The sequence below is a fragment of the Sturnira hondurensis genome, unplaced genomic scaffold (genome assembly GCF_014824575.4).
Source record: "Sturnira hondurensis isolate 20B ecotype Veracruz unplaced genomic scaffold, ASM1482457v3 Scaffold0014384, whole genome shotgun sequence".
Classification (NCBI taxonomy): Eukaryota; Metazoa; Chordata; class Mammalia; order Chiroptera; family Phyllostomidae; genus Sturnira; species Sturnira hondurensis.
In genome coordinates, this window is record NW_028087015.1 from 20,208,733 (window position 1) to 20,223,271 (window position 14,539).

The following is a 14,539-nucleotide window of genomic DNA, read 5'->3' on the forward strand; positions in this document are numbered from 1 at the left end:
ACCTCCTTTTTGTGACTTGTGGTTTGTTGAGCTGGCCCTTGCATTCCCGGAAAGGATGGCTATTTTTATTTAGTTCTGTTTTCAACACAGAGTGAGCATGTGTATGGGTGTGAATGGAAACACGGCATGGGGTGCAGTGGGGTCGCAGGGAACAGGCAAAGAACTCAGGAGCACTTCTCTATAAAAGGCAGGACAAATATTATTTTAAGTAGAAATTTATTTTAAATTACCGATTATTTCCAGGAAGTTTTATGCTTTTTTTTGGGGGGGGAGGGTAGACTCTAAGAATTATTTGAATCAGTTATAAGCTCTTGAAAGGAAGTGAGGTAGGGGTTTAGAAAGATTTTGGGTTTTGTTTATTAAAGGGGAGGGACTTTGGGTGCTCAGTGGGCAAGATGACAGTATTGGCAATAAGGAGAACCATAGATAGGAGGCGAGACAAGAAGGTTTCAGAAAGGGAAGTGAAAGGAGATTGCTGAGTCTGCCTAGGAACTGAGTGCCGCCAAAGTTGCCTCTTCTTCCTAAGCTAACTTTTCAGGACTGTTTGTGTTATCAATTTCAGTGTCCTTCAATTTAATCCTTTATACTGGAAGGAGGTAATTTAGCATAACCTCTTGTTTTGAGGGCTTACTCTCTGTTTAAATGACACCCTTTCTAGGCATGCAGAGTAAAGAAGAAAAAAAAAAGAAACATAAATATTTAATTTTATCCTCTTGATTGTTAATTTTCTTCATCTTTTATAACTATATGAATCCTTTCCTGATTTCTAGGACCCAGTGAATATTAAAGTTATGACAAGAATGAGCTTTCTGCTGACATAACAGATTCATGTTATGTAAATGTTTAAGACATGAAAATTTAACTATGATTTGACCAAGGAAAAATAGTATAAGAAGGTACATGGCTATCATTCCACTCGGTGGCCGTGTGCCGTGCTGTGTGAATGAGATAGGAGACAGGAGATAGGAGAAATGAGATAGGAGAAATGAGATAGGAGAAACTACTTTCTCAGTCTTAGTTCCTGGGTGTTATTGGTGGCATGAGCGTTGCAGTGTGCTGGGATTCTGGTGTTACTTAACCCATAAGACAATGGATTGATGCACCAGTTGACTCTTACGTGGTCCCTCTTAGGTCAGTCCTTCATTTGCAATTTCAAAATCTAAGAACTATGGGAAACCAACAGTTTTTCTTTTCTAATTAATTTGGTGGAAAACCCAGTCTGAACTGATGTGAACATTTAAAAAAAATAGTCTTTATTCAATATAGATATCTGGTGATTATCAATGAAAGCAAGTCTTCTTGAATATTTGTTAGTTTTATAAAAGCTGGTCTATTACTAAGGGTTCTAGTTGATATTACCTTATATGAGCAATGCTGTTTAGGATTATAACTAATAATCTAACCTGCAATGAAAATTTTCTACTTGTTTACTTGTTTTATGTTTAAGAATAGGTAAAATTCCAAGAACTACTGCAATATTTCTTTTTTTTAAAATCAGTACAAGGAAAACAAATAGCCAATAATTAGAATAAAAATGAACACTCCCATGTAGTGTCACTTGCTGACATCTTTTGAGCACTGGTAGATAGTGGATGCTTGATATCCATATTGTAATAAGGAGAAGCACATTGTGGAAGACGATGGGTTTAAACAAAGAGCTTGAGGATCTCTGTTCAGATATTACTTTACTTTGTGCGACCTGAGAAAGTCTCATGACTTGACCTTCAGGTTTTTACTCTATAAAATTTAGAATTGAGGTTCTTCTGGCTCCAGAATTTTATGAACATGAAATTAATTTCTTGCTCAAAGTGCCTTTCTTTGCTTGCTGCGACAGAATAAAACAGTTACTAGAATAAGGCATATAAGCATCATAAGTAAGAAAAGTATATTGTTTGACCATGTTTTTAACTGCTTCTATTTCTGTGGATAAGCCCTATTGTGGAGACAGATGGTCTGGAGGGGAAAGGATATGGCTCGATGTGGGCAAAGAAAACGAACAGAGGTGAAATTTAATAAATATTTGATGAGTCACAGCTAACCTTCTGTGTCAGGAGGGAACCAAACATGTCATTGTTGGGAAATCCCGTGACAATACACCGAACTTTCACCTGGCAAGCGATGCTGGCCCCAGTCATCACCCACATTCAAGCTCTTGTTTCTAGAATGGTAACACTGTGATTTGCTTTAGTCAGGGTTGCTATTCTTACTGGGGAGGAACTATGGCTGTGATAAAAAGATAATTAAGCCACCAACAAAGGCTGCTTTTTGTTGGCTGGCTACAGCCTAGGATTTGGGAACAGTAGGCAAAACAATAATGTGATGTTTGGTAGCAGTTTTGCTTTGATCTAGGTATCATTCGCGGGTTGAGCACAAAGCTATGTTTACTGGTAGTTAAGCATTTGGCGATTGCTGATCAGTAACGATGTACTGGATGTCCTACCAGAGCCTCATGGTTCAGTGGGCAGAACTTTGAACTAAAATGTAAAAGTATTTGGACTTAAGTGTATCTGTTTTGCTATTGATTGGCCTTGTGACTTCATTTTCATCCCTCAGTATCTTGATAAATGTATCTTGCCAGTGTGTATCTGCATTGGTTTGCTTTGAGAAATTGAATCAGGGGATAGGATACCTTTGATAAGATGAATTTGAAATGCAATGAGCTGAAATATTTAAAAGAATAACCTAACATGATAGTCAAAGTAGAAAAAAATAGAAATAGAAATATAATGAAGGATATGAGAAAGCTAAGTGACAGCATGCATTTATGTAGAGATATTCAAGAAAAATATTTTTGAGTTTGAGATCCCTATCTGAACAATAGCTATGTAATTAAAAGACCAATATTAGTTGACTTACAGATTTGCTACACACAGTAGATACTACTTTACTTTTTACAGCCTTTGAATAGTTTTAACTATGCCGGTACTCACTTCCCTGGCCAGTTTCTGGGTGAGATCCAAGACCATATTTTTTTTTAAATAAGTGCTCTGATATCTTGGAATTCACATAGTCCACTTCCATTTTTCTAACTCCTATTTGGCACAAGTATATGAACTTTGGCAGAAATCTTTGTCTTCATTGTGTGTGTGTGAGAGAGAGAGAGAGAGACAGAGAGAGAGAGAGAGAGGGAGAGAGGGACTGAATTACTCATTTACTATCTTTTTAAAGATACATGTAAATGCAATGTGTGATCTTGAACTGATTCTATACCAGGAAAAAAATGCTCTTTAGGTTAGTGCTGGGACAATTGGTGAAACTAGACTATGGACTATTAGATGCTGCTGAGATGAATACATATTTTAATCTACAGAAGAAAAACATGTCGGATCAATGAACATGTGACAGGAGGTTGTAGCCAGTTGTTTCTTTCTGTTTTTCTCTTTTTCAGAGTCATACCTAGTAGAAGATTGCACGTATCTCCTCATTAAAACATATTTAATAATCCTACATAAATATACTTATTTATAGTCTTTATTCATGTGTGATAGTCATTTTGTGTATGCAATATTAGTAAATATTTAATTTTTTAGATCAAAATAAACATAAATCAAAGTTTTAACATTTTTTCCCCTCACACGACAATTGATTATCCTGTCTACCTCGTAGGATATATGACCTCCAATTCCACCCATGTTAGTGAGCATTGATTTAGGCCTTTCTCTAGTCTGCAGGTAAAGAAGCACATTGTTTTTAAGTGAAAAAAGTTAAGTGGATTGAGCTCGGGCCTGCGAACCGAACAACCGAGGTTTGGTTCCCAGCCAGGGCACATGCCTGGGTTGCAGGCCAGTTTCCAGTAGGGGACACACGAGAGGCAACCATACATTGATATTTCTCTCCTTCTTTCCCTCCCTTCCCCTCTAAAGATATACAAATAAAATCTTTTTAAAAAGTTAAAAAAAAAAGCTAAGACAGATCCAGACTCTGGTTAGAGCATAATGAGAGGTAATTGTGCAGTCAGTCTCCACCAAAGGCTTACACGTCCCTCGTTGTTTCCCTGCCTCTGGGGGTTTCTTCTCCACTGGTGGAGGGTTCTTATCCCTTGACTTGAATTCTTCTCTGCTCAGAATCTGCCTACACGATCACAGTGAACATCCTGGAGGTTGAAAAGGGACCCCCTGCGTGACTTTGAAAGGTTCTGGTGTAAATGTGTCTTGCTGGAGGAGGGAAGCAAAGCTTTTGAGTTAAGCATGGATTTCACAGGTGTCATTCTATCACCTCCATCTCCCCTTCATGTTAGTGAAGTATAATTTTTACTTAAATGCTCAGAACTTTGAATATTTTAATTGGCTATTATAAACTCAAATTAAACATTATTTTTTTTAAAGATTTTATTTATTTATTTATCTTTAGAGGGGAAAGAGAGAGGGAGAGAAACATCAATGTATGGTTGCCTTTTGTGCATCCCCTGCTGGAAGTTGGCCTGTAGGGAACTGGACTACAACCCAGGAATGTGCCCTGACTGGGAATTGAACCGCGATCCTCATGTTCGAAGGCCCGTGCTCAATCCACTGAGCTACACCAGCCAGGGCTCTAAACATTATTTTTGAGGACTACTACTTTTATTGTTAATTGTGTTCTTCAAAGATCCAATAATTTAAGTGATTAGATTACTCTTAAGTTTATAATAATTACCATATTTAGCAATTTTCATACTACATGAATTTTGTTTAATACATATTGTCAAGTAAACTGCAGATCTTGCTATAGTGTCCTGTATTCATTGAAATCCCAGAGGGAAAGCCAAAGAAGCACCAAATATTTGACCAATTTCACTTTAAAGTATTAAAATGTAAAATGTAGGTCTTTTAAAGAACCCCTCTATTTACATAGGTTTTTAAAAAATTTATTTACCTATTTATTTTTAAGAGAGAGGGGAAGGGAGAGGGAGAGTGAGGAAGAGAAACATATACCCCCAACTGGGGACCAGGCCTGCAACCCAGGCACACTCCCTGACTGGGAATCGAACTGGCAACCTTTCAGTTCTCAGGCTGGCACTCAGTTCACTGAGCCACACCAGCCAGGGCTAAAATATAGGCCCTTTAATATTTAGTGTAATATTGATTAGAGACCAATACCATGAAAATGAAAAAAAAACATTAAAAATATGGGTTCAATTATTTGATTCAAGTAGGGACTACTGTCTTTATACAAGAAATACTACTAAGTAATTTAGTCAGAATATACAATTCTGGATTTTGTAGGAGTAAATGTGCCATTACTGAAGTAATGACACAAGTTACTTAGAATATAAATCAACTTAAAACTTAATGTTAAAATTAAATGGTGTAAGCCACTGAGTATGAACTTACATATTCTCTTTCTGCTTCCAGAGTAGATAGTACCTACAAAATTCTAGGCATGTAGTTGTTCTCAAGCTTTGTTCAGGGGAAAAATGAGCTTTCCATCTGCGTTTCTCCCTCCGGTTTTCACGTGCTTTGGTAGACAGGAACGGAGGCACATCTTAATAAGAGTCATACTTCTGGTGCAATGTTTTATCTTTACAGAATCTGGGAAGTGGGAAATCCTAAATTTAATGCATTAACTCTTTAGCAACCTGCATCCCTGGACAAAAAAAAAAAAGGTTACATTTTGACTGTCAAATAATCATGGCATTTTACAATGCTCACTGTTTGCTGTTGTGCCAGAGAATGCCTTGGCTCCAAGCTTGAGGAAGGGTTTCAGTATAATGTAGGACATGAACCAATTATGGAAAGAACAAGGCAGAATGTTATCCAGTGCCAACTCGTGGCTAGAGATGGCATACTATAGGAAGAACAAAATGATCTTGGAGTCAGGAAGCCCTTCTAGGAAAGACAGGTATTGGCCGGGCTTCGCACAAATGAACCATATACTCTAGAGCAGGGTTGTCTAATTCCTTTTCACCGGGGGCCACATCAGCCTCACCGTTGCCTTCAAAGGGCCAAAATAATTTTAGGATTGTATAAATGCAACTACTCTTTAACTGTTAAGGAGGTGAAATTACATTTGGCCCTTTGAAGGCAACGGTGAGGCTGATGTGGCCCCCGGTGAAAATGAGTTTGACACCCGTGCTTTAGAAGAAAGGCAAGAAGGTGTTCCAGGCAAAGGGACCAGTTAAATAAAGGAAAAGATTATGTGGCCAATGGGTTTGGTGCATTTAAGGATAAGTTGAAGTTGGAGGCACAGAATGTTCACTAAATCCAAACAAAGAGGAATTTCCAAGTGAGGAAGAGAAATCTAGATTCTATTTCTCTCATCTCAATAATTCAACTCATGTCTCATTTTATTTATTTCTTTGTTGCTTCATTTGCCAGTGTTAAATTGTAACTGAAATCATAGATATATACAGAACTACAGCAAAAACTGCTGTGGCTCTTTTCCTTGGTGTCTGGCTCATAATTTCTCACGATGGTAGTGAAGGTTCAATTGTTGTGCTTAGTTCTGAGCATGTATTTGCTTTGTGTGTTTGGAGTCTATAGTCTTTGCCCTTAGGAAATACATGTGTCATTTTTTAATTATAATGGCTGGTCTTGATGCTTACTTGCCCTCTATCTTTTCTACTGTTTTCCAGACAGTAGATGGAGAACAGCTTTTGAGAGGCCACATCAGGTTCTTGCTTCAAGGCAGTGACAGAAAATACAGCTAGTAAAGGCACACAGTGTAAGTCAAGGAAGTGCCTGTGGGAGAAGGGTGGGGTAAAGAATCTGGAATACCAAGGAACTTACTGCTTTTCGCCTCCAAGGCAGAGTGATGACTCTTGAGTTAATGAAAGATAAGTTGCCCATTGTTTATCTTATCTATTTCCCCACAAATCTATAATTTTTGAGGGTTACCTACTCTACTCTGTCCCTTTTATTTATAAATTGACACTAACATGGAATTTTATAAGGCTTCTCCAGTATTCAGGTAACTTATGACACTACGACGTATGACCAGTATTTAGTACACTTTATGAAAGCCTTTCCCTGCTTCATTACATGCGATTATCTAGCTTAGCCCCCTGATTTGCCCTCCTTCATAGAAAACATAAACCTATCCATTGATTGTTTAAACTTGTCTACTTTGTGTACATTTTATATTTAGTTGCCACAGATCTTTGTGCGTTTGAAGCCTATTCCTTAGATGATATGCCCTTGGTATAGTGTAACTAGATTAGGTAAATCTTGTTTGGACATATACTGATTCCCTTTTTTAGGAGGTGGTGGTGAAGTATTGATCTTATCCCAGAGTGATACTCAAGTACTGAAAAATACACAGTCAGGTTTATTTTCTTTGTTATGCATCATTTTACCAAAAAGTACTAACTGGAGACCACGTTTTTCTAAGAAGTCTCCATTTGTATATTGTTTGATGCAGTTCAGAATGGTAGCAAAGCTCCAGGGGACACCTATATTGTTAATGACACACAATAAACCATTTACGAGAGCTTTCAGAGATTTCTCTTTGAATGGTACCAGATTATATATAGATTTCCTTTTTGAGAACCTTGGATATTTGATATTATACAGTAAAAAGTCTTGGAATGCATAAAGATACTGAATCTTTTCAGCCATTCCATTGTTCCCAGCTGAGAGAACAAATCCGAAGCCCTGTTTTTGATCTGACCTCTGAGACCTTAACGGGAACTTGCTTCAGCAATCAGTGGTTAGGTCACACTCAGACCCCACTAAGAGAATTAAGTCCTACAGGTGGTGGCCATCAGAGGTTTCAGCCGTGTGTCCAATGGACACCGTCACTGCTTTAGGCCAAAGGCTATTCCCCCCTTCCACCACCTTGGGCTAGGTTCTCTTTCCCTCCACGGTTCAGAAGCCACAGGCATGACGTATTCACCCAGAAAACATTCACCCAGAAAACATCTTCCAAACCTTCTTCCCTGAGCCTGGGGAGAGACTGAGCTGTGAGCAATACAAAGGTTGGGGGAGGTCGAATCCCTTGCATTTTATTTCTTTCACGCTCAATCACTTTATTTCCTGAGACAGTCCTCTCAGCTCCATGGGCTTTGCAAGAAGCTGTGACCTCCATCTCTCTTTTTGTTTCCTGGTCTAGCTCATTATAACCACTGATACAGGAAGCGAGCTGGTAAATAAGAGTGTAACAGAATATCGTGGTATTAAATAGAACTCACTTATTCTTGCTATAGTCTCAAAACTTACTGTAAACAAAACAACAGAGTAGTTATGGATTCTATCTATGATGGGTCCCCATATGAAGGCAAAAAGGAAATGTGAGGAGAAAATATTTTGTGTGGGGTTATTTTTGGCTACAGGGAGAGAAAAATGCAAGATACTGTCTTTTTAGCATTAGAGCTGCACAGTGGGGCTCATTATATTTCTACCTGAACTGGGTGTTTCAGAGGCCACAGGACTCACAGCACTGCAGGCATCAGGGTTATGCTGTGAACAGTGATGACCGTTTGAAAACAAATCTCAGACTTGGTAATGAAGAGTTCTGTACTACGATACATGTACAAGCAAAAATTAGCATTAAGTTGCAACCCTTGATAAGCCTGCTTAGTTCGTATTGACAACTTCCGTTACTCAGTAATTGACTCAGGTGTTGAGGTTCTAGGGATTCTGGGTAAATCGGCAAAACAAATGTATTTTCAGACTGTTTTGAAATAAATTCTGTTGCCTATAGAAACACTGGCCTATCACACAGTATGGCAAATTTTAAAACCCGCACTTATAATGAAAACATAATAGCTGTTATACAAGTGTTTTGGGAGATTTGGTTTTGTCTCTGGAGTCTTAGGAGGCCTGAGGCCATGTAAGCTCTCTAAGTGGGACAAAGGTCAGCCTCTGACCCAAAGCACTGTGGCAATGAAAAGGAAAACAACCTTTTCTGAGACAAGAAGGCTTTGTGATTTTATTTTTATTTTTGTAAGTTGAAACAATTTAGTGGTTGGTCACTCAAATAAAAACACAGGATAAACTTAACTATTTACAAGGGCAAACGTTTTCACTTCTGCTACCCCCTTGCGTTTCAGGGTAGAGAATCGCACAGGAAACCTGGTTGTTACATCTCCCTAAAAGCACAGGGAACAAGCTTTCAAAGTCATAGCCACTCCCAGCTCCAAATGGAAACTTCGCAGCAGCCTTGCAAGGGGGTTTTTCCTCTTTCCAAGCAGTTCCCTCCCCAAGGATGCCAGGTTTCTTCCTTGCACCGTTCTTCATCCAGCTAACTTGAGTTAAATGCCTCCAGGCATCCTAAAAGGTGCTCCCCAGTTAGCCAAGGCTGAATTCTTGATGGCCTGCGATAGAGAAGCGGCATCGCCCAGAGTCTCCTAATGCAGGAAATCCACACCCGCCTCGCTGCGTCGGCAACAGGCCGCCGCAGGCCTTGGCCTAGAACAAGACGTTTCTGGGCTTGATGTTGGGCACTTTCCCTTTGGAGCTCAACCTGCGAACGGCCTCCCTGAGATGCTTGGGTTGCAGCGGGGGTGTTTCCCCCCACCTCTCACATACGTCCAGGGCCTCTTCCACCACCTCGCCGACGAAGACCTTGGCCAGTCCGGCCACCGCAGTGACCACATTCGAAGGCACCGAGGTGCCGCCGGAGGCTTTCTGAATCAGACCTTTCACGGTCGCCCTGGGAAAGGCTGAGCTGCGATACACTTCATAGCGGCTCTGCTGCTCCTCCGACAAAGACGACATCAGGAGTTTCATCTTCTGAGCGTCCTCTTCCTCCGCCTCGCGTTTCCTCTCTTTCTCCGTGGTGTCCCTTTTCAGTCTCTTGGCGGCGGGAGGAGACGACGGGGACCCTTTCCTCGCACCTGCCCGCGGGTCCGAGTCGTCCTGACTCCTGACCCCGCCGTCGCGGTCGGAGGCTTTCTGCGGTTCCTCAAGTCGGTGCGCGGGGATTCTGCGGGTGTGGCTGGGCCCGGGGCCCTGGCGAGCGACGGCACGCCGACTGCACCCACCTGTGTCCTCAGCTTTGCTGCTGGGTGACGGGCCGGCCTCATTCATCCCGGCGCTGGAAGACACAGGGCCTGGTGCTGGGGTGTCTGAGCAGCGACCTGCAACCGGAATGCTGAAAAGTGCTAGGGTCAGGTTTGCTGTGTCTTCTATCAGTTTCTAGCCCGTGCCCACAGACATCCCCACCGACTTACCAGTTGCAGTCTGTTAGGTCAGAAATCAGTCTGTAGGTCAGAAATTTCGGTCTGGTCCGAGTCCCTCCTTCTTCAACCTCACAACAGACAACCAGGGTCCGTCCGGTGCGTTCCTCTAGAATCCTCGATCTGTGGGGCTGGAGGGAGGCCCTGTCTCTTATACAGGGCTCAAGTGATGGGATCACACCCAGTGGGATAATCCCCTCGGGTTTCCTTAGTCACTTAACTCCTAATCTCATCAGGGGAACTGCGGCCCACGCCTTAGGGGAGGGGCAAGCCCGGAGGCCTACAGCTCTGGGATGGCTGGGAACCTTGCGGTCTCTGAGAATTGTGTTGCTATCCAGTTCCTGCAAGTTTACATTTCATTGTAGTAACTACGGAAAACATATGCAGTGTAAATAAGACCTACCTCTCAAAACAAAACGAAAGAAAACCAAACCTTTTGACTCACTAGCAGTTATTCCATCTGGTTCTAGTAGAACACGCTGGACAAGGAGGCAAATGCTGAAACGTAAATATCCCTGCTCTGTCTGTGATTTTGATCATGGTGTGATGGTCATTTGACTTTTCATGAAGAGAAAACTTGGTACTCTCTATCTTGAGCATGGATATGGTACCTAGAGTGATTTATCCTTCTTTTGCTCAGCGTGGAAGTGCCTTCAGTTCTAGAGAAGGCAACGTTTACTTTCCTGCGATGTTGAACCTGTGCCGAAGCTGCCGCCTCCAGTCTTGACATACTCCGAGAAAAAGAAAACTCGAAATTAGTGTACTGTGATAGACTTGCTGATATTTGTCTGAAATTTATGACAACTGGTAAGTCGTTTTCAAAGTCTTAAAGGTCATGAAATTTCATAATAAAAATTTTGCGAAATGAATGAACACTATTGTATTTTGTACAGGGTGTGGCAAAAGTAGGTATATAGCCCTGGCTGGTGTAGCTCAGTGGATTGAGCGTGGGCCTGCGAACCGCACAATACCAGTTCGATTCCCAGTCAGGGCGCATGCCGGGGTTGCAGGCTAGTTCCCAGCCAGGGATGCGTGACAGGAAACCATACATTGATATTTCCCACCCTGTCTCCTTCCCTGCCCCTCTAGAGATAAATAAAATCTTTTTAAAAAGTAGGTTTACAGCAGTGAGTATGTGAAACACAAGAGCATATTCTTGTATTATTATTTATTAATTATTGTATTACTGTCCATATTAAAAACTGGGGGGGAGCAGGGCTGGGAATATAAGACAGAAAACTACTTGAACAAGAATTAAAAAAAGCAAAAAAGCAAAAACAATCCCCCCAAACCTACTTTTGCCTCACTGAAGGTATTTTAACTATGATTTTTTTAGAATAATGCTTTGATTCAGAATACTGCATTACTAGGAATTAAATCCTATGACATTAACTAAGAGTGTTTTGGGAATTTAAACTGCCATTTTTGATTGAGCTTTGCTGTCAATGTTAGTTTCGATTTTTTAAGATGAACTTACTGAAAGATAATCGAGCATGTCTACATTTAGAGTGAATATTGAGAAATTATTAAAAATAAGATTACCTACTTGTTTAAATGAGTGTAAAGATTGAATCTTAGACATAGCTTTATGAGTGTTATGTTGTATAATCAAGAGGAGTGAAATCTGGACACTAAGAAATGTTATCTCTTAGGGGGGGAATGTGGGTGGTAGAGGGTGTGCAGAGTGGAGGGGAGTGAAGGAGGGAAATGGGACAACCATAATAGCATAATCAATAAAATATATTTTAAAAAAGAAATTTTATCTATTGAGAGTAATCTTGGTTATCCAGATTAATCAGGTTATCCAGACTTTGCCAATATGGCAGAATGACATGCAATGGACAACATTACAGGAATCACGGGTTAGAGTATTGAGTAAAAAATATATTACCCTGACCGGTGTGACTCAGTGGATTGGGCATTGTCCTGCAAACTGAAAGGTCATTGGTTTGATTCCATGTGGGACACATGCCTGGGATGTGGGCTCAGTCCCCCTTTGGGGTGTGTGTGAGAGGCCACACACCAGTGTTTCTCTCACACATCAATATTTCTCACCCTCTCTTTCTCCCTCCCTTTCCCCTCCCTAAAAATAAATAAATATAATCTTAAAAATATGACAATATATGATAGAACAATTAGTTTTATTACTCCTTTAGGATGCTTCTATAATAAACATTAGAGACACCCAACAGATATTGATGAACTCACTAAATACATCAAACTATTTCTTACTTTTTAAAGTTAAGGTGCCTCAAGTACCATATTAATGAGGTCAAGGTCATATCTTAAATCTGTGGATAACCAAGTTAATTTGCACAAATAATATTACAGTTTGTAATCATGGATTCTATGACTTAGATCACTTATCAGGTACGTGTCACCAATCACAATGGACAAATGAGAAAAAGAGTGCGGATGTTTCAGAGAAAGATCCATCACTACTGAGAAACAAATTTTTACTCCTGCAAGCACAGAATTACAGAAAGTAAATGTTTTAGAGATCTTAGAGCTTAGTAGTTTTTGGTAAATGTTTTTAATTGCAGAATTCTTTGTTCATATTCTCCTTGGATGCTTAATAGGTAACTTAGAGAGTTGTACTGGCTGATGTGAGAGTGAGGGGTCTGTAAACCAACAGCCTGATAATTCTTATGCCTTCTCCCTCCCCTAACTCCTATTCTTTCTTCTTTAATCAAAACTGTCCTCTGAAATAATTTTTTAAAGATTTTATTTATTTTTATAGACGAAGGGAAGGGAGGAAGAAAGAGAGGGAGTGAAATATCAATGTGTGGTTCCTTCTTGTGCACCCCCTATGGGGGGCCTGGCCTGCAATCCCGGCTTGTGCCCTGATTGGGAGTCAAACAAGAAACCTTTTGGTTTGCAGGCCCGTGCTCAATCCACTGAGCTACATCAGCCAGGGCTGAAATAATTTTTTAAATGTGAGAATTCAAATAGTGTGAAGCACCATTGTTAAATCTCAGATCTAGTAGGATGATCTCATTTTTGAATTTAGAAAATGGCAACTTGTCTGAGATTACTCAGTCAGGTGGTGGCAAACCTGGCACTGAAACCGAAGTAGGAGAATTCTTTCTATATAGTATAATTCGATGGTTCACATTTACTTATCTCCCATGTAATAAACTAAATTAAGTATTCAACGTGGGTAAAAAGCTGTGCTCTGCGTCATTAGTGACTCAGGAATCCAGTTTATTCCAATCACATTATTCCATCTTCCCCTTGGACAGTGTCATCATTTCCATGGTGGATATTTGACTGCAAAGGATTCCAGGTGGCACTAAATTTTTTTTCCCTTTAAAAAAATTTAAAAATTTATTTGTGATAAGATACACAAAACCATCTTAACCTTTTAAAATGTAAAGTTCAGTAGTGTCCAGTCAATTCACATGGCCCTGCAACCAATTTCTAGAACTTTCCTTATCCTGCAAAACTGAAGCTCTGTACTCATTAAATAATAACTCTCCATTTTCTACTCCCCTTATCCTCTGAAAGTTATCTCCCTACTTTGTATCTTTCAGAATTTGACTACTTGAGGAAACTCATATAAATGAAATCATACACTATTTGTCTTTATATAATTAGCTTATTTCAGTTAGCATGATGTCTTCTGTGTTCATCCATGTTATAACACATCAGAAATTTCTCCCTCTTTAAGCCTGAATAATATTACCTTGAATGTATGATCTAAATTTGCTTTTCCATTCATCTGTCAATCGATAGTTGAGTTGCTTTCACTTTCGGCCCCTGTGACTAATGATACTGTGAACATGAGTGTGTAAATATCTCTTAGAGACTCTGCTCTTAATTAATTCTAACATAGCAACATAGACATGGTTCAGATGGATCTTGGCTTGAACCTGATGATTTGGACGTTAACATTAGGTGACTTTATAAATGTTTACTATGGACTCAGAACTCAGAAGAGGCATGTTGTAGTAGTACGAGAGTTTTTACACAGGAAAAAAAGCATTATAGTGAAAAGAGACTACTAACTTATAGAACCTGTAGGAAGGTGCATCTAATTTTTTTTAGAAATTGAGCTTTGATTGACATACAACTTTATATTAGTTTCAGGTGTACAACACAATGATTCAGCATTTGCATTTATTCCAGAATGATCACCGTAATAAATCTAGTTAACATTCATCACCCAAGACATCATTATGTGTCTCTAATTTTAAAATGAAAAGATACAAAGAAGCTACCAGGTGAGTAAATATAAATGACCACAATGAATATTTTTATATTGCTGTGTGAGCTGAAAAGTGGTGTTTAGAGCCTAACCACCCCCTACTTCCTAATTATCTCATTTGCACAAGACATAAAAGCTGCTTACAGATTACATGAACATTAATTCTACCTTTACTTTTAATACATTTTTTGTTTATTTCTCCATGTATTAGACAATACAGTCATATGAATAACAACAGG

At 39.7% G+C, this 14,539-nt stretch overlaps 1 protein-coding gene across 1 annotated transcript; it reads right to left on the bottom strand.

Moving 5' to 3' along the window:
* Positions 1–9,323: 9,323 nt before the first annotated feature.
* On the bottom strand, positions 9,324–9,944 carry LOC118998847 (transcription initiation factor TFIID subunit 11-like). The gene has a single exon (XM_037063248.1). The coding sequence runs from the start codon at positions 9,942–9,944 to the stop codon at positions 9,324–9,326; it is 621 nt and encodes a 206-aa protein (XP_036919143.1).
* Positions 9,945–14,539: the final 4,595 nt, after the last annotated feature.